Here is a 27,135-nt window from a genome sequence, read left to right as displayed (position 1 = left end):
ACTACCACATGCAATTTTCAGAATTTCTTTCCCTTCTCCAAAAACAGGGACTATCATATACAATTATTGGAATTTCTTTACCATATCCCAAGTGGACTATCATATGCAACTTTAGGAATTCATTTCCCTTTTAAAAACAAGGATTATCATATGCAATTCTAAAATTTCTTTCCCTTCTCTAAAAGCATGGACTATCATATGCATTTTCTTTTAATTATCTCCCTTCTCCAAAAACGAGGAGTATCATATGCAATTTCTAGAATTTCTTTCCCTTCTCAAAAAATATAGACTATCATAAGCAATTTCTGAAATTTCTTTCCCTTCACCAAAAACGTGGACTATCATATGCAGTTTTTGAAATTTCTTTCCCTTCTCAGAAATCGTGGACTATCATATGCAAATTATGGAGTTTCTCTTCAAAAACTTTGACTATCATATGCATATTCTGGAATTTCTTTCCCTTCTCTAAAAATATGGACTATCATATGCACTTTCTCAAATTTCATTCCCTTCTTCAAAAACATGGACTACCATATGCAATATTGGGATTTTCTTTCCCTTCAAAAAAAACGTGGACTATCGTACGCAATTTTTGGAATTTCTTTCCCTTCTCCAAAAACATGCACTATCATATGCAATTTCTGGAATTTCTTTCCCTTATCCAAAAATGGGAACTATCATATGCAATTTCTGGAATTTCTTTCACTTCTCCAAAAATGTGGATTATCATATGCAATTTCTGGAATTTCTTTCCTCTGCAAAAAATGTGGACTATCAAATACAGTTTCTAAAATTTCTTTCCCTTCTCCAAAAACAACGACTATCATATGCAATTATTGGAATTTTTATACCATATCCAAAGTGGACTACCATTTGCAATTTTAGGAATTCATTTCCATTTTAAAAACATGGACTATCATATGCAATTCTAAAATTTCTTTCCTTTCTCTAAAAACGTGGACTATTTTATGCATTTTCTTGAATTTATTTCCCTTCTCTATCAACATGGACTATCATATGCAATTTCTGAAACTTCTTTCCCTTTTCCAAAAACGTGGACTATCATATGCAATTTTTGGAATTTATATCCTTTCTCCAAAAATGTGGATTATCATATGCAATTTCTAAAATTTCATTCCCTTCTTAAAATACATGGACTACCGCATGCAATTTTTGGAATTTCTTTCCCTTCTCCAAAAACATGGACTATCATATGCAATTACTGGAATTTCTTTTCCATATCCCAAGTGGACTATAATATGCAATTTTAGGAATAAATTTCCCTTTTTAAAATATGGACTATCATATGCAATTCTAAAATTTCTTTTCCTTCTCTAAAAATGTGGACTATCATATGCATTTTCTTGAACTTATTTCCCTTCTCCAAAAACGTCGACTGCCATATGCAATTTCTGGAATTTCTTTCCCTTTTCCAAAAACGTGCACAATCATATGAAATTTCAGGAATTTCTTTCCCTTCACAAAAAATGTGGACTATCATATGCAATTTTTGAAATTTTCTTCCCTCCTCCAAAAACATGGACTATCATATGCAATTTTTGGAATTTCATTCCCTTCTCAAAAAACGTGGACTATCTTATGCAAATTCTAGAATTTCTTTCCCAAAACTTGGACTATCATATGCTATTTCTGGAATTTCTTTTCCTTCTCCAAAAATTTGGACTATCATATGCTATTTCTAGAATTTCTTTCCCTTCTCCAAAATCATGGACTATCATATGCAATTTTGGGAATTTCTTTACCTTCTAAAAAAACGTGGACTATTATATGCAATTTTGGGAATTTCTTTTCCCTCTAAAAAAACGTGGACTATCATATGTAATTTTAGGAATTTCTTTCCCTTCTTCAAAAACATGGACTATCATTTGCAATTTCTGGAATTTCTTTCTCTTCTCCAAAAATGTCGACTAGCATATGCAATTTCTGGAATTTCTTTTCCTTCTCCAAAAAAGTGGACTATCATATGCAATTTTTGGAAATTCATTCCCTTCTCAAAAAACGTGGACTATCATATGCAGTTACTAAAATTTATTTCCCTTCTTCAAAAACATGGAATACCACATGAAATTTTTGGAATTTCTTTCCCTTCAACAAAAACATAGACTATCATATGCAATGATTGGAATTTCTATACCATATCCAAAGGGACAATCATTTGTAATTTTAGGAATTCATTTCCATTTTAAAAACATGGACTATCATTTGCAATTCTAAAATTTCTTTCCTTTCTGTAAAAACGTGGACTAACATATGCATTTTTTTGAATTTATTTCCTTTCTCCAACAACATGGACTATCATATGCAAGTTTTGAAACTTCTTTCCCTTCTCCAAAAACGTGGACTATCATATGCAATTTTTGGAATTTGTTTCCCTTCTCAAAAAACTTGGATTATCATATGCAATTTCTAAAATTTCTTTCCCTTCTACAAAAATATGGAATACCACATCCAATTTTTGGAATTAATTTCCCTTCTCCAAAAATAAGGACTATCATATGCAATTATTGGAATTTCTTTACCATACTTAAAGTGGACTATCATATGCTATTTTTGGAATTCATATGATAATTCATATTTACAAACATGACTATCATATGCAATTCTAAAATTTCTATCCCTTCTCTAAAAACGTGGACTATCATATGCATTTTGTTGAATTTATTTCCCTTCAACAAAAACGTGGACTATCATATGAAATTTCTGAAATTTCTTTCTCTTCTCCAAAAATTTGGACAATCATATGCAATTTTTGAAATTTCTTTCCCTTCTCCAAAAATATTGACTATCATATGCAATTTCTAGAATTGCTTTCCCTTCTCGAAAAACTTGGACTATCATATGCAATTTCTGAAATTTCTTTTCCTTCTTAAAATACATGGACTACCAAATACAATTTTTGGAATTTCTTTCCCTTCTCTAAAAACATGGACTATCATATGCAATTATTGGAATTTCTTAACCATTTCCAAAGTTGACTATCATTTGCAATTTTAGGATTTCATTTCCATTTTAAAAACATGGACTATCTTATGCAATTCTAAAATTTCTTTCCTTTCTCTAAAAACATGGACTATCGTATGCATTTTCTTGAATTTATTTCCCTTCTCAAAAAACATGGACTATCATATGCAATTTCTGAAACTTTTTTCCCTTCTCCAAAAATTTGGTCTATCGTATGCAATTTTTTGAATTAGTTTCCCTTCTCCAAAAACGTGGATTACCACATGTAATTTTTGGAATTTCTTTCCCTTCTCCAAAAACATAGACTATCATAGCCAATTTTTGGAATTTCTTTACCATATCCAAAGTTGACTATTATTTGCAATTTTAGGATTTCATTTCCATTTTAAAAACAAGGACTATCTTATGCAATTCTAAAATTTCTTTCCTTTTTCTAAAAACATGGACTATCATATGCATTTTCTTGAATTTATTTCCCTTTTCCAAAACCATGGACTATCATATGCAATTTCTGAAACTTCTTTCCCTTCTCCAAAAATGTGGAATATCATATGCAATTTGTGGAATTTGTTTCCCTTCTCCAAAAACTTGGAATACCACATATAATTTTTGGAATTTCTTTCCCATCTCCAAAAACATGACTATCGTTTGCAATTATTGGAATTTCTTTATCATGTCCATAGTGGACTATCAAATGCAATTTTTGGAATTCATTTCCCTATTAAAAACATGGACTATCATATGTAGTTCTAGAATTTCTTTCCCTTCTCTAATCACGTGGACTATCATATGGATTTTGTTAAATTTATTTCCCTTCTCCAAAAACGTGGACTATCATATGCAATTTCTGGCATTATTTTCCATTCTCTAAAAACGTGGACTATCATATGCAATTTCTAGAATTTTTTTCCCTTCTCCAAAAAAGTGAACTATCATATGCAATTTTTGAAATTTCTTTCCCTTCTCCAAAAACGTGGACTATCATATGGAATTTGTGGAATTTCTTTCCCTTATCAAAAAACATTGACTATCATATGCAATTCCTGGAAAAAAATTCAAAAACGTGGACTATCATATGCAATTTCTGGATTTTCTTTCCCTTCTCAAAGAACGTGGACTATCATATGCAATTTTTGGAATTTATTTCCCTTCTCAAAAAACATGGACTATCAAATGCAATTTTTGGAATTATTTTCTCTTCTCCAAAAACGTGGAATATCATATGAAATTTCTGGAATTTCTTTCCCTTCTACAAAAACATGGTCTATCGTTTTCAATTTCTTGAATTCTTTCCCTTCTCCAAAAACGGGGACTATCATATGCAATTTATGAAATTTCTTTCTCTTCTCTAAAGACGTGGACTATCGTATGGAATTTTGGGAGTTTCTTTCCCTTCTCCAAAAACGTGGACTATCATAAATAATTTATGGAATTTTTTCCCGTATCAAAATTTATGGACTATCAAATACAATTTCCAGAATTTCTTTCCCTTCTCCAAAAACGTGGACTATCATATGCAATTTCTGGAATTTCTTTCCCTTCTCAAAAAACATGGAATATCATATGAAATTTCTGAAATTTCTTTCCCTTCTTCAAAAACATGGATTGCCACATGCAATTTTTGGAATTTCTTTCTCTTCTCCAAAAACATGGACTATCATATTCAATTATTGGAATTTCTTTACCATATCCTAAGTGGACTATCATGTGCAGATTTAGGAATTCATTTCCCTTTTAAAATCATGGACTATCATATGCAATTCTAAAACTTCTTTCCCTTCTCTAAAAACGTGGACTATCATATGCATTTTCTTGAATTTTTTTCCTTTCTCCAAAAAAGTGGACTATCATATGCAATTTCTGGAATTTCTTTCCCTTCTCCAAATATGTGGACTATAATATGCAATTTCTGAAATTTCATTCCATTCTCCAAAAACGTGGACTATCATATGCAATTTTTGGAATTTCTTTCCCTTCTCAAAAAACGTGGACTATTATATGCAAATTATGGAATTTCTTTTCAAAAATTGGACTATCATATGCAATTTTTGGAATTTCTTTCCCTTGTCCATAAAAATGTACTATCATATGCAATTTCTGAAATTTCTTTCCCTTCTCCAAGACCATGGACTATCATATGCAATTTTGGGGATTTATTTCCCTTCTAAAAAAACATGGACTATCATATGCAATATTTGGAATTGCTTTCCCTTCTCCATAAACATTGACTATCATATGCAATTTCTAGAATTTCTTTCCCTTCTCCAAAAACTTGGACTATCATATGCAATTTCTGAAATTTCTTTTCCTTCATCAAATACATGGACTACCAAATGCAATTTTTGGAATTTCTTTCCCTTCTCCAAAAACATGGACTATCATATGCAATTATTGGAATTTCTTTACCATATCTAAAGTTGACTATCATTTGCAATTTTAGGATTTCATTTCCATTTTAAAACCATGGACTATCTTATGCAATTCTAAAATTTCTTTCCTTTCTCTAAAAACATGGACTATCATATGCATTTTCTTGAATTTATTTCCCTTCTCAAAAAACATGGACTATCATATGCAATTTCTAAAACTTCTTTCCCTTCTCCAAAAATGTGGACAATCGTATGCAATTTTTTGAATTTGTTTCCCTTCTCCAAAAACGTAGATTACCACATGTAATTTTTGGAATTTCTTTCCCTTCTCCAAAAACATAGACTATCATATGCAATTATTGGAATTTCTTTACCATAACCAAAGTTGACTATTATTTGCAATTTTATGATTCATTTCCATTTTAAAAACATGGACTATCTTATGCAATTCTAAAATTTCTTTCCTTTCTCTAATAACATGGACTATCATATGCATTTTCTTGATCTTATTTCCCTTTCCCAAATCCATGGACTATCATATGCAATTTCTGAAACTTCTTTCCCTTCTCCAAAAATGTGGACTATCATATTCAATTTTTTGAATTTGTTTCCCATCTCCATAAACTTGGAATACCCCATATAATTTTTGGAATTTCTTTCCCATCTCCAAAAACATCACTATCATATGCAATTATTGGAATTTCTTTATCATATCCATAGTGGACTATCAAATGCAATTTTTTGAATTCATTTCCCTTTTAAAAACATGGACTATCATATGCAATTCTAGAATTTCTTTCGCTTCTCTAAAAACGTGGACTATCATAAGCATTTTGTTAAATTTATTTCCCTTCTCCAAAAACATGGACTATCATATGCAATTTCTGGAATTTTTTCCATTCTACAAAAACGTGGACTATCATATACAATTTCTAGAATTTCTTTCCCTTCTCCAAAAAAGTGGACTATCATATGCAATTTCTGAAATTTCTTTCCCTTCTCCAAAAACGTGGACTATCATATGGAATTTGTGGAATTTCTTTCCCTTATCAAAAAACATGGACTATCATATGCAATTCCTGGAAAAAAATTCAAAAACGTGGACTATCATATGCAATTTCTGGATTTTCTTTCCCTTCTCAAAAAACGTGGACTATCATATGCAATTCCTGAAATTTCTTTGCATTCTCCAAAAACGTTGACTATCATATGTAATTTTTGGAATTTCTTTCCCTTCTCAAAAAACATGGACTATCAAATGCAATTTTTAGAATTTCTTTCTCTTCTCCAAAAACGTGGACTATCATATGCGATTTCTGGAATTTCTTTCCCTTCTACAAAAACATGGTCTATCATTTGCAATTTCTTGAACTCTTTCCCTTCTCCAAAAACGTGGACTATCATATGCAATTTATGAAATTTCTTTCCCTTCTCTAAAAAAGTGGACTATCATATGGAATTTTTGGAGTTTCTTTCCCTTCTCCAAAAACGTGGACTATCATAAATAATTTCTGGAATTTCTTTCCCTTATCAAAAATTATGGACTATCAAATACAATTTCCATAATTTCTTTCCCTTCTCCAAAAACGTGGACTATCATATGCAATTTCTGGAATTTCTTTCCCTTCTCGAAAAACGTGGAATATCATATGCAATTTATAAAATTTCTTTCCCTTCTTCAAAAACATGGACTACCACATGCAATTTTTGGAATTTATTTCGCTTCCCAAAACACATGGACTATCATATTCAATTATTGGAATTTCTTTACCATATCCTAAGTGGACTATCATATGCAATTTTAGGAATTCATTTCCCTTTTAAAAGCATGAACTATCATATGCAATTCTAAAATTTCTTTCCCTTCTCTAAAAACGTGGACTATTATATGCATTTTCTTGAATTTATTTCCTTTCTCCAAAAACGTGGACTATCATATGCAATTTCTGGAATTTCTTTCCCTTCTCCAAAAATGCGGACTATCATATGCAATTTCTGAAATTTCTTTCCCTTCACCAAAAACGTGGACTATCATATGCAATTTCTGAAATTTCTTTCCCTTCTCCAAAATCGTGGACTATCGTATGCAATTTTTGGAATTTCTTTCCCTTCTCAAAAAACATGGACTATCATAAGCAAATTATGGAATTTCTTTTCAAAAACTTGGACTATCATATCCAATTTATGGAATTTCTTTCCCTTCTCCAAAAACATGGACTATCATATACAATTTCTGAAATTTCTTTCCCTTCTCCAAAAACATGGACTATCATATGAAATTTTGGGAATTTCTTTCCCTTCTAAAAAAACATGGACTATCATATGCAATTTTGGGAATTTTTTTCCCTTCTAAAAAAAACATGGACTATCATATACAATTTTTGGAATTTCTTTCCCTTCAAAAACATAGACTACCACATACAACTTTATTATTTGAAATATAAATTAGTTATTATTTGAAATGTAAGAGAGTTAAAGACATTTTGAATTGAGAGCAACCCTATAAATTAGACAGACACTATATTTTCATCAAAACTTTAAAATATCAGATATATGAGTTTTCTCAATTATATAATCTTTATCATCTATTCTCTTATCCAATGTGACTTCAAACTTCCATACTTGATAAGGTGTCTGTACAATATATTGAGCGGATATAGTTGTGAGTAAATATTGAGACAAACAATACAATAATACACTGACAAATGCACAAAGAAGGGGTGACATGTTATGGTTTCCACTGCAATATTGCCTGAATCTCCCATGCTAGCTATATTGCCAGCCTAGTCATGAAGAACCTTCTTCTTTGCTTTTTTTTGGTAGGGACTATATTGCATTCAAATCTATACATATATGCCAATTAATTCAAACATGTCATGCGATATAATTTCTTACTACTGCTCAAGAAGTTATCAACATGCCAACTTACCATTATCTTTTGCATTATGGTATTTTCTAACGACAAATATCATTGGGAAAAATATAATTAATTCTTGGAGTTTTGTGTTTTATTTTTTGCTGTGAAAAAACATTTTATTTTTTACTTTCTTAACCTTTAAAAACAGAAAATTAAGAAAAATGAAATAGTGATTTTACTCAAATAAAAGTGGATAGTAATATAAAAGTAAACAAACAAAAAAATGATTTATCTTCTCAATTATATCTATGAATTAAAACAAAAAATATATAAAAGATATACCAATTTAAATAGATGTTACGAGTTGGTCTAAAGTTTAATATTTAACAAAATTATTTATTTAAATTTATTTATTAATGTAATCAAGTTATTGATATTTATAAATTAATAACTTTAATATAAAAAAACATATCTTGATTTTTTAATAATAATGATATCTTTATTTTATTGTTATATTTTCTATCTTTCAAAATTAAGATATATATATATATATATATATATATATATATATATATATATATATATATATATATATATATATATATATATATATATTATAAAATAATTTAATTCATAGACAAACTACGCATTTTACATCTATTTAATTCATGAAACTACTTAAATCAATAGATGATCAATATTTACATCTGTTTAAATTGGTATTTATAAATAGTTATACTAAGGACTACTTTATAAAATAGATATAAAAAAACTACTTTATAAAGTAATTTAATTCATAGTCATAGACAATCTACAGAATTTACATTTATTTAAATCATGAAACTACTTGAGTCGATAGATGATCAGTATTTACATTTATTTAAAATCGAGAGGGTTGGTTTAGTGGGAGGGTGCTTGGGTCTCAAGGGTATGCTCCCCTTAAGGTCCTGAGTTCAAAGGAGCTTAGGACCAACTTTCGGAGGTTACATGGGGCAGTAATGTTTTCGGATATGCTCCCCTTAAGGTCCTGAGTTCAAAGAAACCTAGGACCAACTTTCGGAGGTTACGTGGGGCAGTAATGTTTTCGGGTGGATTAGTCGGTACGGAAAGAATGAGACCACTCTATAAAAAAACATCTATTTTAATCGGTATTTATAAATAGATATACTAAGGACTACTTTATAAATAAATGTTTTATGAAATCTTATCGATGACTCTCCAGACACTATATACATTTGAGTTACATATTTTTTTGTTAGGTTAGAGAGATGCCCAATAGATTAGAACCAACAGTACTCCTCTAGTGCAACCAACAATTGATACTAAGTGGAGTAAATTATCGTTTGGACGGTTAAAATACAATATTGATGCATCCTTTTCTAATAATAAGGTTGGAATAGGTGCTTGAAAAAGAAATGATGAAGGTCTTTTTTGTTAAAGTCCAGACAGAGTGATTTTCGCCTAGTACTGATGTTGATATTGGTGAAGTCTTAGATCTCTTGGCTACTATCAAATGGGTGTTTGGTCTTGGTTGTGAAAATATGGATTTTGAGTTAGATTCTAAGAATATTGTGGATAGTGTGATCACTTCAAAGCCAAACAACTTAGATTTTGGTGCTATTTCTCGCGAATGTTATCGCTTATTGACTCATTCATTTAGGAACTTTTATGTTAAGTTCATTACGAGACAAGCTAATGAGATTGCTCATGCTTTGGCAAGGGCGACTACATCTTTTGCTAGTCTTCACATTTTTACCAATGTTCTAACATGTATCCAAAATATTATTAGTGAGTATTGCTATTTAGTACGAAATAATTTGAAAAAGAAATGCAAGAATGTACATGTGTCACTATTTTAAAGGTGGATTTTAAATTGATTTTAAATTTAATTTTCTTTTTAATAGCAATCATGGGGTGGTGGTGTTAATGAATGATTGGGATTTCTTCTTACCGTTCTTATTTTCATGTTATTTTACTAATAAGCATTTTCCATTATTAATATGATTTAAGTTTTTTCTGTCAAATTTTTTTTTTAATTTTTCTTCTATGAATTTCCCTTTTTTTTTTATCAATTAAGGCCTCAACTTACATGGAAAAATATGTATCATTAATCGTTTTAATAGTTTTTTTAAAGACAAACAAATCATTTTGTAACCCATCATATATATATATATATATATATATATATATATATATATATATATATATATATATATATATATATATATATATATATATATATATTACAAAATCTTAACCATAATTTATTGTTTATACTAGGTGCTCTAGCAATAAAATACTTAGAACACATTTTGATGACCACACTCTTTGCATAGATTGATTAGTGACTATTGGATTCCTGGATCCTAGGATAGGATGTAATACACTGTTATTTGGCAATAAAATTTCTTATTTGTTCCAAAAAAATCTTAACCATAATAATTTATTTAGTTATATAATCAAGTTATTAGTATTTATAAATTAATATAATCAAGTTATTGATATTTATAAATTAATATAAACAAAATCTTAACTGTTTATTTAAATTTATTTATTAATATAATCAAGTTATTGGTATTTATAAATTAATAACTTTAATATAAAAAAACATATCTTGATTGTTTAATAATAATGATATCTTTATTTTATTGATATATTTTCTTTCTTTCAAAATTAAAAAACATATAACAAAAATATATAAATAAAAAAACTACTTTATAAAATAATTTAATTTTTCTTCCATGAATTTCCCCCTTTTTTTTTATCAATTAAGAGCCCAAGTTGCATGGAAAAATATATATATCATTAATTGTTTTAATAGTTTTTTTCAAAAGATAAACAAATCGTTTTGTAACCAATCATTTTATTAATTATATAAAGAAAATCTTAACTATATAAACAAAATCTTAACCATATAAACAAAATCTTAACCATAATAATTTAAAACGCATCATTACTTTATTAGCACAAACTTGCCCTCTTATGGTTATAAATGTTTGAATAAATATTACTATTAACTTGACTTTTTCTCTATTTTTGTTTATTTAATTTTTCCTCTAGATTTCATCTTATTACACCCTACTAAATTCCTTATAAACCCAATGAAATACTTTCTTATTATTCCCATTTTAATGGAACACTTACTATTATTTTGTACAATTATCTTACCATTTTGGATGAAAAATATTAAGTGAATAGGGGTGTAGGTTGCTAAAAACACCCCCACATAAGATTTATAGGTCTTCAAATTTCAAAAAGAAAAACTACAAATGAAAGGGAAAGGTGTGACAAAAAGTGAAAAAAACTAAAAGAATATAGATGAAAAAAAGAAGAAAAAAGCAAGAAGAAAAGACTTTTAATAAAAGGGGTAGAAACTTTGGATTATGAATGTTGTCCCCCAATATTCCAAAGTTGTCGATATCAATATCAAATTATCAAACCCCTATCTTATAATGGGGGTCCCTTGTTGCACTATATTAATTTATTTTATAAAAAATAAAATTATATGTATCTAAGTCTCATCATCCTAATAGTATTTTACATTGCTTTATAATTAATTTTGAAAATTTCTTCACCCACCTCCTAACCTTCTTGCCCACCCCTGGTGAATTTACCACACTACCCCTTGTTTCGGAAGTTCATTTCCGAAAAGGTACTTTTTTTTTTTTGTTAAAAAAGGTGTTTTCGGAAATGTATCTCCGAAAACGTGTTTTTTTTAATATAAAATATTGATTTCGGAGATACATCTCCGAAATAAAGTTACTTTTCAGAAAAATGTGGTGTTTCGGAAGTTCATATCCGAACGCACCCCCTGAGGGGAATTCGGAAATGAACTTCCGAAATATTCCAAGACCAAATTGGTCTTGGAATGTTTCGGATATACACTTCCGAAATAATTAATAATTATTAAAAAAATTAAAATCAAGGTGAATCAATACAATTAATAGGTATAAAATCAAGGTGAATCAATAAAATGAAGGTGAATCAATAAAATCAAGGTGAATCAAAACATCCTAAACTATTTGAAAGTTAAAAATTATTTTACTAACTTATATAAATCAAAAACATTTTAATTCCATAAGTAAATTTTGAATTATATAGAATTAAATATAAAATTTATTCATTAAATAAAATTAAGACAAAATCTTTTTTTAATTTTTTTAAACTAAATAAAAAATTATCTCATTTTTAATTATGAATCAGAATAGAAATATATAAATATATAATAATAATTATTAATTTTGTAAGTGAAATATATAAATATATAATATATAAATATATAATAATTAATATATAAATATATAAATATATAATAATTATTATAAATTAAAACACTCATTTTTTTAATTTTTATAATTATTATATAAATATATAAATATATTTATAATTAATATATAATAATTATTATATAAATATATAATAATTTTTATAAATATATAATAATTATTATAATTATTATATAAATATATAAATTAAAACACTCATTTTTTAAATTTTTTTGTAAATACATAATGATTATTATAAATATATAAATATATAAATAAAAAATTATAACTCATTTTGTAAGTGAAATTATTTTAATTTTTTAATTAAAATTATTTTAAATTTTAAAATATGAAACAGAATAAAAATATATAATAATTATTATTCATAACTAATAAATTATATCAAAATATATAATTATTATTATTTATTACTCATAAATTATATCAAATTTATAATATATAAATTAATTCATATCCTAAAATTAATTTTTGGAATTTTTAGATTTTTTTTTGTTTTTTCGGAGATGCATCTCCGAATTAATCAAAATCTCAATTTTTTGGATTTTTTCGGAAATGCACTTCCGAAGTCTGAAAAGATTTAGAAAAAAAATATTTCGGAAATGCATTTCCGAAGCAGGGGTAAAATGGGATTTTCGCTGGGGGTGACCCCATAGGGAGGTGGGTAAAGAAAAAATCTTAATTTTTTGTTTTAAAATGGTATAAAGAAGCTTCTTCTTGTTCCACTTTAGCTTTAAAAGAAATTAATTAATTAAGTCTCGAATTAAAAGTATTTTCCAAGTAGGTATTCTTGTGTGGGCACTAAAATCCATTAAAGAAAAAAAAAAGAGAAATAATTCTTTATTAGAATGGCATTTTTTTAGTTAAAGACAATTGTTGAAAATAAAGACAATTGTTGACTAAAATAAAATGGAAATTATTTTGATAGTTATCCATAGATGAAAAGTTAGTTGTCTGCACTGCTATTGAGTATTATCCAATTTAATACAGTATAAAATGTATTTAAATATACATATATATTTGAAATGAGTTATTTAATTATAAAATAAACAATAATCTTATAAACTCATTTGTATTAAATAACCTTATAAAAAAAGGAAAAAAATGCATGAAATGGAAAAAAAATAAATAAAAAAATTTAACATTTAAAAATAACTGTGAATTAGGAAGAATATCTCCTTCTATTTAGAATGAGTAAGGAAGAATTGTAATGCAGTCAAGAACTGGCATATGCAACCAACATTTTCTCCTTCTGTATCTCCCTCTTTAAAGCAATAACCAATTACTCAAGAGTTCAAGAGAAGATTTTTAAAAGTGCATGTTTAGATTAGGGGTGGATAGAATTGAGTTTGGTAAAATTAATTATATTATAATTGAGTTTAATAGAATTGATTTATGTTTGGATACATTTATGTAAAAGTGAGTAGAACAATAAATTATAGTGTAAAAATTATCCAGAATCAATTTTGGAGGCAGAAGCTATAAATTCTAACTTCAAGTAGAATCAATTTTAAAGACATAATTAATTCTACTTTTGTCTAATCAAACATCTTAAAATCACTCGGAATGAATTCTACATCTCTAAAATTGCTTTTGTCACTTCCAAAAGTCAAACAAACATGCACTACAATGTTGACTTATATTTATATTGATAATTTAAAGACAACTTTATCCGCATTCCTTTATGTGGTCAATGAAGAAGTAAACATAGGTTGCTCTAATACACTATGTGATTAACATTCTACACTACACTATATAGAATTTTAACCAATTAAAGTGATTTTTTACATGACAACATTGGACATAAATACTTTCAAATTTTACCCAAAACAAACTCAGATTAAAAAAAAAAGTTGTTTCATTTACTCATTTTAAATAGTAGAGATGAAATTTATAATTTTACAAAATCATTGATGAGTAGAAAGATATTGATATGAAAATTAAAGATTAGGACAAAACTCTATTTTCATTGCACTCATTAATCATATCCATTGAGCACTATCACTATTTAAAGTCCAAACCACTACGAGATTCAAAAAAAAAAATTAAAGATAAAAGATTTGAAAATTAATTATAGTAATGAAGACCGAAGTGTCTCAAGATGAAATGAACGTTAAGAGATATCCAAATCGAAAAATGTTTGATAAGTCAAAATTAAAATGCTTTATTTGTTAGAAACTCGATCACTTGAAGAAGGACTTTCTTGAAGAAGGACTTTCTAGAGGATGGACAATGAGGTTTTCATAGATTTTTATTATTGGTATAATTAGACTTAAAATATTTAACAAAGAAGCATTTAACATAATAATAATTTTGTAAATTAGCTAGCTAAAATCAAGATTATACATACACTTTTACTAAGAAAGGACAATTCATTAAAAAAGGAAACAAATACAAAGATAGAAAAAGTAAAATAAATTCTTGGATTCCTTCCTCCAATTCAATTCTCAAGAAGCTTTTTTCCATTCCTTTTTCCCCCTTTTTCTTGTGTATGTGATGCTCAACAAACAAGCCTCAACCAAGTCTTTACATGGAATATGCCATCACCACACGTGAATCTTTTAAAAACCATATCCATCATTTCATTTCTTCATTCATTCATAGTCCCATTAAAATGTAGTACACTAGAGTAATGGGCAATGCAATCAACATTCCAAAAATGACACTGCATTTTCACCAAATAAATTTCATTGGTTAGCATTAAAAGAGAAAAGAAAATTGAAGGGTAGGAAGAAAAAATTCTGAATTATTGAATACTCACCCTGTGCTTAGAATATCAGGATGTACATTATATTCTTTAGCAAAGACAAATGGGACAATTCCTTGGGGAAGAGCTGCCTGTTGTTTTTGGGTAATTTGATTCCAAATAGGACAGACAAACAAACATGTCAAATGTGGTTTCAATTGTTTTTTTGGTACAAATATATTCACAAACACAACAAATATATAAATTCTTAAAATTATTATCAACATAATTTTATAAGAATTTTATTATTATCGACATTAAAACATATCACTTTATAATAAATATTTATTTGATTTTGAAATGACAAAAATTAATGTAAAGTGAATTAGCTATATAAATTAATTTTAACTAAAAAAATTTGATGATAAGTAATTTATATTTACATGATTTCTTATAAAAAAATTAGTTAAATAATAAATTTGAGTATTAAAATCAATTCTAGAGTTAAAAGTGACAATTTCTAATTTTCAAAGTTGAATCAATTAAATTTTTATTAAAACTAAACATGTTAAAATCAATTATACACTAATATTATTTTAAACTAAAATTAAAAATAAAATTAAAAAAAATTTATATCGTAAATACATCACAATCATTCATAAATATTAATTTTAAAATAGTTAAATAAAAATTAAATATTTATAAAAATATAAGAGTATTTGTAAAAATAAAAAACTATAATTAACTAATATTATAAAGTATTTTATATTATCAAGACATATCAATTAAATTTATACATTTAATTAAATTTTTTTTAATGAGTTATTGGCTTATTTTTTTATAGCCAAAAAAATGTTAACATTTGCAAAGATACCATAGTCCAAGCAATGAAAAACTCTTTTTTATATATTCAAACATGAATAAAGTAAGTTATCTTGACACATTATGTTAAAAGTGAAAAATATAAAAAAAAAGGTAGAGGAATTTTTTGAAGGGCATGCAAAATTGAATATTGTATTGGTTATGTAAAAAGGGAACAAAAGAACAGTAGAGAGAGAAAAAGAAAAAAGAATTAACCTGAACAATTGCAACATGAAAAAGAACACCTTTGAGTCCAACAGCAAATGAAGCAGCTGCCATCACAGCTGGACCTGTAAGGAATCTCACAGCCATAGCAAAAGCTGCTATGGAATTTCCACATGCTATGATTTTTGGTTGCAATGCCATGAATAATCCTGTCAAAAGTGTCATGCCTATATTCAATTACTATCATCATCACTTCCACTATACTACTAACTTTTAAATAAAACCACTTATTAATAATCATAACAATACTTATCAACATAATATCATTTATGATATTTTCCGCACTATTCTCTTTTATCTTTTCAATAAATTTATTGAATAATTAATGTATCTGATAAAATTATATTATTTTTTTAATAAATTTGTTGAAAAATTGATGTATCAGATAAAACTGACAATATTTTCTTTTATCCTTTTTATAGATTTATTGAATAATTAATGTATCTGATAAAACTGACCTAGACTGAACATGGCCATGCCAAGTCCTGCATCTGACAATATAGATATAGATTTTGCTATTATAGCAGGCATTTCAACATTCCATCTGCAATCAAACAATACCATAATCAATCAAATAAAAACAAAAATGAAATAGTCAATCGAGATCAGACTATTTAGATTTTAACCGATCACGGTGTACTGACTGCGCGAATGCGTGAAATACCTGAATGAAACTAGAGACCAAACGAGACCGATTAAGCTCGAGTAAGTGTTTGGATTTCTGATAAGTTTTCTCCAAACCATAATCAATATAAGCCTTGTCATAACACTAGCTGGTGGCATAACTTTTGATTTTCCATCTCCAAGTTTTTCACCATCATGTTGTTGATTATTCATTTCCCTTTCCATTCCTCTATTACCAAAGCTGAATTCATCTTTCTCCAAATAGTCCTCTTGAGTTTCTCTATGACCCTCCACTGATTAATCAAACACAAAAAAAGCACTTAAAATACAGTTAAATTAACTTATTTAAACATATCTATTTAACATAAATATTTCTATATTTGTGATACTGTTAAACACTTATAGTTAATCAAAACAGCTTATCATTAACAAGAAAATAGTTTGAGTCTATTTTATCTTTTACTATAGAAACAGCTTATTTACATAAGCACTTATTTAACAATCAATTTTGTTATACATGATTAAACTATTTATTCAAACATGTCCTATCTAATCAAGGTAAAAACTTCTATAAAAACATGTTATATATAGTATATATAGTATACTTCAACTCTTACATCATAAGAGCTTATATTATAAGCACTTAAATAAGCTGTTCTTCCAACCAGAACTTTAAAAAACTAACCTTTCCCTGGAGACACATTCAATTTAACTTCTTTCTGATCATGAGCACCAAACTCATGTCCACCAAACACATCAGAAACAGGAGAAGCACTAGAACTCCACACAAACATATGAAGATCATCTTGTTTCTGTTGATTCTGATTCTGATTCTGATTCTGGCCATTACTTCTCTTAACATTAACATTAGCACCAAGATTCTTATTAGTAGGCGAAAACATTCCCGGATTAGGAGCGGGATAATGCTTCAACTTCTTCGCATTCGAAGCATCTTCTTCGTAATTCGAAGGCCTCGGAGTAACCCCTCGCGAGGCCGATAAACCGTAGTTATTAACATCAGAAGGACCAAAGTTAGAGTTCCTTCCACCACCCATCATGGAGTAAAAATCAGTATGGTTAAAACTAGAGCCTCTCGGCGTAGGATTACGCGACGATTGCAGCGAGTAAATCTCGGCATTCGTAAGGTTAGAAGGTCTAGGAGTGTTGGAAGAGAGACCCTGTGATCTTCTAGAGTAAATATCCGATCTCGAAGCATTTGATTTTCTTACAGTAACATGAAGTTTACCGTCTTCTTTGATTTCAGCATCTGTTTCCAGCTGTGTTCTACGGTCTAGCGACATGACATCAGAGTCAACATGGATTGAAACAATGGAACCAGCAGTGTCGGGGAACTGTTCAGATATCAACAACCTTGCTCCTCGAAACTCAAACATGAAAAGCATCATGGTGTACCAGATTATGCATTGAAGAACAACGATTTGCACCATTAGACTACCTGAGAATTCACCGTACATTCCTTTGAGGAGAGGGATTCCCATGACCAACGTGTTGGGGAGAGTGGAGAGAGAGAAGAGTGTTATGGTCCATTCAAGGGAACCCCTTTTGGAGAAGTTGCTCCATATGAAGAGAAGGGTGAGGATCATGATTTTTTGAAGTGTGTCTGCTGCTAAGAATCTTAGGTTCATTTTGTATGGGTTGTTTGAGGCTATGAAATGGAAGGAGAGAAGTGGAACAGCGAAGAGTGCTACGAAACGGTTGATTCCTGAGCATTGATCAGGTGAGAAAATCTTCCACCATTTTACTGATCCATAGGCTAGGATCATGGCAACATAGAGGGGCACCATTGCTGTCATGACATGGTAGAAGTCTATTAGAGTTATCATGTTTGAAAAATGAAAAAGGTTTGGTTTTTATGTGTTGGGGAGAAAAACTAGTGGAAAGAGAATAAAGGGTTGAAAGAGTTTTGGTGTTTGAGTTATGAGAGATGGAGATGGAGGTGTTGGTTGTGATGATGAAAAGAGATGGTGTAGTAGTAGATATAGGGAAATGAGAAAGAGAGCATGTGGTTTATTTGGAGTTTTGAGGTAGTGGGGTGGTGTTGTGAATATGTTGAATATAGGAAATATTTTTTGGGTTTTGAGAGAAGCTAGTAGCAAATTTGAACTTGCAGTCTCCAAGGCATAGAGAGGATGGCAAAGGTTTTTGCTTTTTTATAAAAGAAATAAGGGGTAAATAGTCTTTTTATTTTTTTATTTTCGAGTATTTAAACTATCTTATTTATGTTTGAAATTTATTAAAAATTACGGTAAGAAATCACGGTGGATAAAAGCTATTAATAGTAGTTTTTGAAAATTATAGTGGAAGGGCTCCAAATGTACGGTGACGGTAGACCGTGTTTCCAAACATACTATTAGTTTTTATTTAAATAATGATTTTTCAAAATTATATTTAAATATTATTTTGTTGATTATTTTGGTATTTGTGTCTTTAGATAAAGATTGAAAATGGACCTTTCTAAGTTATGTGTTGGTGAATGAGAATTTGGTGATGAAATGTTGAAATAGTTATTTACTCTATTAGATAATTAGGAAAGTATTTGCAAACACTCAAGTAAGATAGTTTAGTGACGACCATAACTGTGATAATTGTGAGATTTAAGATTAAAATTACGTGTATTTGAAACTATTCTAAAATTTTCAAAGATTTAAAATCTTCTGTTTTTTTTCAATTTTAAAGTATAAGGATAGATGTTAAAAGATCATTTGAAATACATTATGATAATTTTTAAAAATTTTGTCATTTTTGATAAATTTACTTAAAATAGATCCATTTCAAAATTACATAATCTTATTTGTGGACACATGCCAAATGTGGGATTAATGTTGGCACATTCAATTGTTTTCTCGATCGAACGATCTATGGGTACTTGATGAGTCTCTAGATCGAAATAAGATGTTAGGTTACGACCATTTTACTATAAAGTTTTAATTGCGAAATATTTTTATTATAAATTTTTTGTATAAAAAGTTTAAAAATAAATCTAAATATAATTTTTGTTAATTATTTTAATCTTTAAGCATGTATTTAGTTAGTATCGAATTTTACTATTTATTGATCAATTTAATCTATAAATTCTTTTTTACATTTAATTGTAATTTTGTTCTTCAATATATCTCAAAATGAATTATCTTATTTTAAATTCAATTTTTTTATCATTTCTCATATTTTTACACTTAAAATTATATATATATATATATATATATATATATATATATATATATATATATATATATATATATATATATATATATATATATATATATATATATATATATATATATATATATATATATATATATATGATGTGTCACTTATGTTGCTGATCTATCACATATAATTTGAATTTAAAATAAAAAACTAATTAAATATATTAGTTAAAATAAAAAAATCAAAATTGTCACTAAGCCGATTTTTTTAATGAAAAAGACATGTGAATATTTATAATTTTGATGTATTTTAGAATTAGAGTAATAATGTTTCACATACTACCAAAATGGTTGTTTACTCAAAATAAATTATATTTTTTATTTTAATACAATATTTTTATTTTTATCAAATTGTATCATTTATTAAATGTAGCTAGGTTGAATCACTCACAAATTAATTTTGTTATATTTTGCATTAATGTTAATGATGCATACTCCAATACTTTTTTTATTTGTAATTAAATAAAAATACCATTGTCCTAAAAAATGTTACACTCTCTTTTATTTATTTATTGATAGATTTTTTAACCTATATGGAAATTTCAAAAAGATGGATTATTATGGGATAGATGGATTATTTTTGTTTGGAAGTTTTGTTGGTTTGCTTTTTGTTTTGAAGTGTGTTTGGATTATGGGTTTGGGAAATGAATGGGACTAGTTGAGAGGTATTTGTTGTGGCTATCTCTTTCTATACACCTTCTATGGGACCTATATTTGTCACAAAAAGCATAGGAAAAGTGTTTTGGGTTGAGGTGGGGATGTCTCCTTAAGAACATGTTTTTGAGAATGCTTTTTAGTTTTCTAAAGGGTCATTCTCTTTTTCTCTGCATCCATGGTAACTTTATGAAAAGAAAAACAAATAAATATATAGATTATATGTTGATGTTTGATTAACCAAATTGGGAGAACACTAACTCACGTCATATGACTATTACAAATGTAAATCATGAATATGATATCTTATTTCTCAATAATGTGTAAAAAAAGATAGTTTTTCAAAAGGACTTTTTACGGTCTATAGGATCTATCCAACATTGGTAATTTTTCAAAACATAATAAGAAATAATATGATTTAATAAGATATGTTTCTAGAATTATTTTATCTTGGATATGTATTTGAAATTATTATAGCTTTGAAGAGATAAGCTAGTCTTGGGTACAACTCAAAATTTGATAGGGGTAGCTTTAGGATTCAACAAACTCGAATCATACATGTTGTAATCGGAGTTAGTTCAAATATGTTGTAGTCGAAGTCAGCTCAAGTATGCTATAGTCGAAGTTTATGCATGTTTAATACAACATGTAGTTTGATGATGTAATAGATATGTATGTCATGTAGTCATCATTATTTATTAGATACATATATTAAAAGGCTATAAATAGGTTGCTCTCTCATTTTGTTAAGACAGAGGTTGTTTATTATTTTCTACTTGTAATCATTTAACGCTCTTTGAGAAAGTGAATTGAATAACTGTTATAACCAACTCAGTTTCTCACTCTTCTTCCTTCTTCTCTCTCTTTTTGAATTGAACGGTTTTTTGTTTGATCAAGAAAGTCTGTCTTTCTCACATTTTTACTTTGTTCTTGGCATTGATATCTCATCAAAATGGTGTGGTGATCATGGACAAGATGCCATCAACGAAGTATGAGATTGAGGAATTCACCGGAGTAAATGATTTCAGAATATGGCGCTTGAAGATGCAAGCTCTTCTTGTTCGGTAGGGTTTGTTTGAAGCGTTAAAGAGATTGAAAAAAATGGATGTTACCCTAAAGGAGAAGTAGAAGACGAAGATCAATGAGAAAGCCTACAGTGCCATCATATTGAGCCTTGGTGATAAAGTTCTACGACAGGTCTCAAAGGAGAAAACTGCAGCAGGTGTGAGGAACAAACTAGAAGGTTTGTACATGACTAGACCATTGGTCAATCGTTTCTACCTGAAGCAAGCTCTGTACTCATTCTAGATGAGTGAAGACAAAGTCTTGACTGAATAAATGGATATGTTCAATAATATGATTCTTGATTTGGAGAATATTGATGTTAGCATCGATGATGAAGATCAATCGTTGTTGGTGCTCTATGTTTTACTAATATCTCATGCTCACTTCAAAGAAATTCTCTTGTATGAAAGAGAGTCTCTGGCCTTTGAAGAAGTTTTGTAACGCCCGTAAATGTGTTTTTCTGATTAATTGTGATGTTTGCTACATTTTCCTAAATTTTACCGTTTTTGAGTCGAGTCAGTCGGTAAATATTAATTATGCTAATATTTTACTTATTACTTTCCATGTGTGTAATTATTATGTTTTGGGTGTTAATTGGTTAGAATCAATATTTAGTAACATTTGGGCCAAAATTGGAATTTATGGGAGTTGAGTGGGTGAAAATGAGAAGTAGAGAAATAGAAAGAGTTATAGAAAGGTAGAAGACTATGTTGTCTTAGAATAGAAGAGAAAAAGAGATATTTTGGAGAAAAAGAAAGAAAAGTGAGAAGAGAAAGAGAAGAAAAGATTTTTTGTGAGAAGAACAACCAAGCTAGAATCAAGAATCTAACCAAGGTAAGGGGTGAATCTAGTTTATCTTGATTGTATGATTCTTATTGTTTTGTTTTGTTTTGTTCTTGTTCTTGCTCTTTTCTAAGTTTGACCAACAATGGTGGATTGGGTGTTTTGTGAGTTTTGAAGTTATAAACATGATTTTGTGGTGTGTATGTGTAGTATGATGATAGATATCCTCATTGATCATGTTTGTTTTTCATTTCTCCATGTTTTCTTGCTCATGAAGGAATTATTAGGTTATTGACATTTAATGAGTGAACCATGGATCATTGATTGTTAGAATGAATATATGACATGTATGGATTATGTAGGATGTGTAGGGAAGCTTATTTGAGGTTTTGAGATGATTGGGTGGGATTTTGCAGGTCTGTTGCAGAACTGATTTTTCTAGGTTTACGCAGGTCCGCTGAGCGGCCTGGGTCCGCTGAGCGGAGGTCCTTTTGCAGAAAAATCTCTGTGAAGGTCCGCTGAGCGGAGTTTCTACATTTTTGTCTAATAATTTTCTGTCTGGGTCCGCTGAGCGGAGCTCAAGCGGACTGTGCGAAATATAGTTTTTCCAAACTTCGTTTTGTTGTATCTTTTGAACCGTAGGTCGTTTCTACGTGCCGTTTGAAGTATTATGGGAACCCTTGAGTATGCTTTATGATAAAGAGGAGTGTGTTGGTGGTTGAATGATTTTTCATAAATGTATTTTGTGAAATGATATTTGCTAATCAAGTATGTTTTGACGGTATATGTGTGTTGTGTGAATATGAACGCCTGAGTGGCAATTTTGGTGATGTATCCGTGTGAATTAATATAACCGGTGTGATGTGGATATGTGACCGAGTTATATTATTGTTGTTGTTGTTGTTATGTAATCGAGTCGTTTGTATGCACAGCATGACATTTCATTACGTTAATGGCGGAATGCTATTAACAGGTGGCCTGAATTGGCAATTATTACCAGTGGGAGCTTAATGCTCGGTAAAAAGGTGTATTTGTCCGAGTGGCAAGAGGTCATCAATGGGGGCTAAATGCTCGATGACGGTTAGTCGTAGCTTACTGCTCGACAAAGGTGTATTTTCCTGAGGGAAAGAAGTCCCAGCATAATGCTCGGCAAGGTGTATTTGTCATAATGACAAGGAGGAGTTTACTCCGGATTTGGTACCACATGCATATGCATAGTCGAGTCTCATTCATCTCCATCTGTACTTACCATTATGTTCTTACTCATTTATTGCATTACTTATATATTGATTGTGGCTGACTTAGTGGATTACCTTGTTGTATGATTCTTGATGATACTTGTTGGCATTACTATATTTATCATGCTTTTCATTATAAATTATATTCTCACCCTTCTGCCTTAATGTTACCTACTCGTGAGTAATGTGCAGGTGATCCGCAAGCGTAGGTGCTCTTTTAGTAGTCGTCCGTTTTGGTGTCGTCCGCTCGTGATACGTAACACCTAGGGGGATCGAACACTTATTTTGAAGATGATGCTTATAGGATCCTTTTGTTGTATATTTGATCCTTTGGATGTATTCATATATATATATATATATATATATATATATATATATATATATATATATATATATATATATATATATAAATACTGTCAAGTGTTTATGAGAATCTTTCCTCTTTGATTAATTGTGTTACGCATCTTTTGCGAGTATGTTATGTTTGGTGATGAGGTTACTTAAGTGTAATACCCTAACTGTTTTTATGAATTTAATTTTTATACTCTGATATTTGTACCTATATGCTTGGGTATAATTGGGGTGTTACATTAGTGGTATCAGAGCGGGTCGGTCTTGTCCGACCTAGTGTCGTGTCGTTTGGTCTAACCATTCTTGTGTTATTCTTTGGGCTTACTTCTCTTAGTGTTATTGTGAAGTTTAGAAATGGCTGGACGTAATGACGCTGCTATTGCTGCTGCATTGCAAGTTATGGCTGAAGCTATGCATACGGATGAGAATGCAAGGTCTCGGAGTTTAGCGACTTTCCAGAGGGAGAATCCTCCTGTGTTTAAAGGAACGCATGACCCCGAGGGAGCCTTGACTTGTATGAAGGAGATGGAGAGGATCTTTCGTGTGATGGATTGCACGCAAGAGCAAAAAGTCAGGTATGGCACTCATCAGTTAGCTGTGGAGGCTGATGATTGGTGGCTGGAGACTTTGGCAAGGTTTGAAGCAACCGGTGAAGAGATTTCCTGGACGGTGTTCAAGAGGGAGTTTTTGAGGAAGTATTACCTGGAGGATGTCCGTGGAAAGAAAGAGACTGAGTTTATGGCGTTGGTTCAAGGCAGCATTTCTGTGTCAGAATATGCGGCAAAGTTTAATGAACTTGTGAAATTCTACCCGCACTTTGTTGGTGAGGGAGCAGAATTTTCTAAGTGCATTAAGTTCCAGAATGGGTTGCGTTCTGATATCATGAAGGCAGTAGGGTATCAGAAGATTCGGGTATTTCCAGATTTGGTGGACAGCTGTAGGATTTATGATGAGGATAATAATGCTCATCATAAGGTGATTAATGAAAAGAGGAACAAAGGTCCGCAGAATCGTGGGAAGCCGTATGATGGAGGGAAGGGTAAGCAAAAGATGAATTATGGACCAAAGTTTAGTGGGGGAGATGCTCCTGCTAAGATTGTATGTTTTAAGTGTGGTAAACCTGGCCACAAAAGTGATGTCTGCTTTAGTGACGCGAGGAAATGTTTCAAGTGTGGAAGGGTATGACATATATCATCCGACTGTGCGTCCAAGGGAGTTGTGTGTTTTAATTGTGGTGAAGAGGGACACATGAACGGTCAGTGTCAGAAGAAGAAAGTTCAGGCTGGTGGGAAGGTGTTTGCGTTGGCTGGAACTCAGACGGATAAGGGTGATCGACTGATCATAGGTACTTGTTTTATTAATGGCATTTCTTTAATTGTTATTATTGATACGGGTGCTTCCCATTGTTTTATAGCCGATGATTGTGTTAAAAGATTAGGTCTTGTTCCATCTGATTTGGGTGGTGAGATGGTTATCGATTTACCAGCAATGGGGTCGGTGACTACTTCCTTAGTTTGTAAGAATTGTCCGGTATCAATCTTCGGTAAGGACTTTACTGTTGATTTGATTTGTTTGCCGATGAACGAGTTAGACGTGGTTCTGGGAATGGATTGGTTGATGAATAATTGTGTCCATATAGATTGTTATCATAAGTTGGTGAGGTTTCCATTTCTTGAGAGGGATGCGGAATTTGGTGTCTTATATACCAAGGGGTTGAATCAACTGTTAGCAGATGGGGCACAATTGTTTGGTGTGTTTGCATCGTTGACTGTGGAGAGTCGAGCTGCAGTTGGGGATTTTCCAGTAGTGCGAGAATTTCCCGAAGTGTTTCCTGAAGACTTTTCTGATGTGCCGCCAAAGAGAGAGGTGGAGTTTTCCATAGATCTAGTTCCTGGTACGAGGCCTGTGTCTATGGCGCCATATAGAATGTCAGCATCAGAGTTAGTGGAATTGAAGAAACAATTGGAAGAGTTGCTAGCAAAACATTTTGTGAGGCCTAGTGTTTCACCATGGGGAGCTCCAGTTTTGTTGGTAAAGAAGAAGGATGGAAGCATGAGGTTGTGTATTGATTATCGCCAGTTGAACAAGGTGACAATTAAGAATAAGTATCCGCTTCCTAGGATTGACGACTTGATGGATCAGTTGGTGGGAGCCAGTGTGTTTAGCAAGATTGATTTAAGATCTGGTTACCATCAGATTCGGGTGAAGGAGGAAGATATTTAGAAGACTGCGTTTAGGACTCGGTACGGGCATTATGCGTTTTTGGTGATGCCGTTCGGGGTTTCTAATGCACCTGGTGTGTTTATGGAATATATGAATCGCATATTCCATGATCAGTTGGATAAGTTTGTTGTGGTCTTCATAGATGACATCTTGATTTATTCTAAGTCTCCGGAAGAGCATGAGGAGCATTTGCTTGTTGTACTACAGGTTTTGAAGGAGAAGCAGTTGTATGCTAAGTTATCCAAGTGCGAGTTCTGGTTATCAGAGGTGAGTTTTCTTGGTCATGTGATTTCAGGTAACGGGATTGCAGTGGATCCATCCAAGGTAGATGCAGTGCTACAATGGGAGGTTCCGAGATCAGTTACTGAGATCAGAAGCTTCTTAGGTTTGGCGGGTTATTATCGAAGATTCATAGAAGGCTTTTCGAAGTTGGCACTTCCGTTAACTCAGCTTACTTGCAAGGGTAAGGCGTTTATTTGGGACATAGTTTGTGAAAGGAATTTTGAAGAGTTGAAGAGAAGGTTGACTTCAGCTCCGGTTTTGGTTTTACCTGATCCTAAGGAACCGTTTGTGGTGTATTGTGATGCATCACATATGGGGTTAGGTGGTGTTTTGATGCAGGAAGGTAAGGTGGTGGCTTACGCTTCGAGGCAATTAAGGATTCATGAGAATAATTATCCCACTCATGATTTAGAGTTAGCTGCGGT

At 30.3% G+C, this 27,135-nt stretch overlaps 1 protein-coding gene across 1 annotated transcript; it reads right to left on the bottom strand.

Moving 5' to 3' along the window:
- Nucleotides 1–14,786: 14,786 nt before the first annotated feature.
- Nucleotides 14,787–19,036, bottom strand: LOC131594425 (probable auxin efflux carrier component 1c). The gene is made up of 6 exons (XM_058866547.1): nt 17,573–19,036; nt 16,928–17,180; nt 16,722–16,807; nt 16,255–16,412; nt 15,253–15,329; nt 14,787–15,156 (listed from the first exon to the last, which is right to left on the bottom strand). Exons 1-6 carry the CDS (start codon nt 18,729–18,731, stop codon nt 15,090–15,092), a joined length of 1,800 nt encoding a protein of 599 aa, XP_058722530.1. The 5' UTR covers nt 18,732–19,036; the 3' UTR covers nt 14,787–15,089.
- Nucleotides 19,037–27,135: the final 8,099 nt, after the last annotated feature.

Source organism: Vicia villosa, linkage group LG4, assembly GCF_029867415.1.
Source record: "Vicia villosa cultivar HV-30 ecotype Madison, WI linkage group LG4, Vvil1.0, whole genome shotgun sequence".
In the NCBI taxonomy this organism is placed as follows: Eukaryota; Viridiplantae; Streptophyta; class Magnoliopsida; order Fabales; family Fabaceae; genus Vicia; species Vicia villosa.
The sequence above is the reverse complement of the archived record's forward strand: the minus strand, read 5'-3'. Positions and strand labels throughout refer to the sequence as shown.

Bases quoted from the DNA above. Each gene is read 5' to 3' on its own strand.
- LOC131594425 (XM_058866547.1), bottom strand. From the start codon at position 18,731: ATGATAACTCTAATAGACTTCTACCATGTCATGACAGCAATGGTGCCC. The intron at 16,808-16,927 runs GTATTTCACGCA...GTTTGATTGCAG, and splicing joins TGGTCTCTAGTTTCATTCAG to ATGGAATGTTGAAATGCCTG. The intron at 15,157-15,252 runs GTGAGTATTCAA...GTGAAAATGCAG, and splicing joins CCTGATATTCTAAGCACAGG to TGTCATTTTTGGAATGTTGA.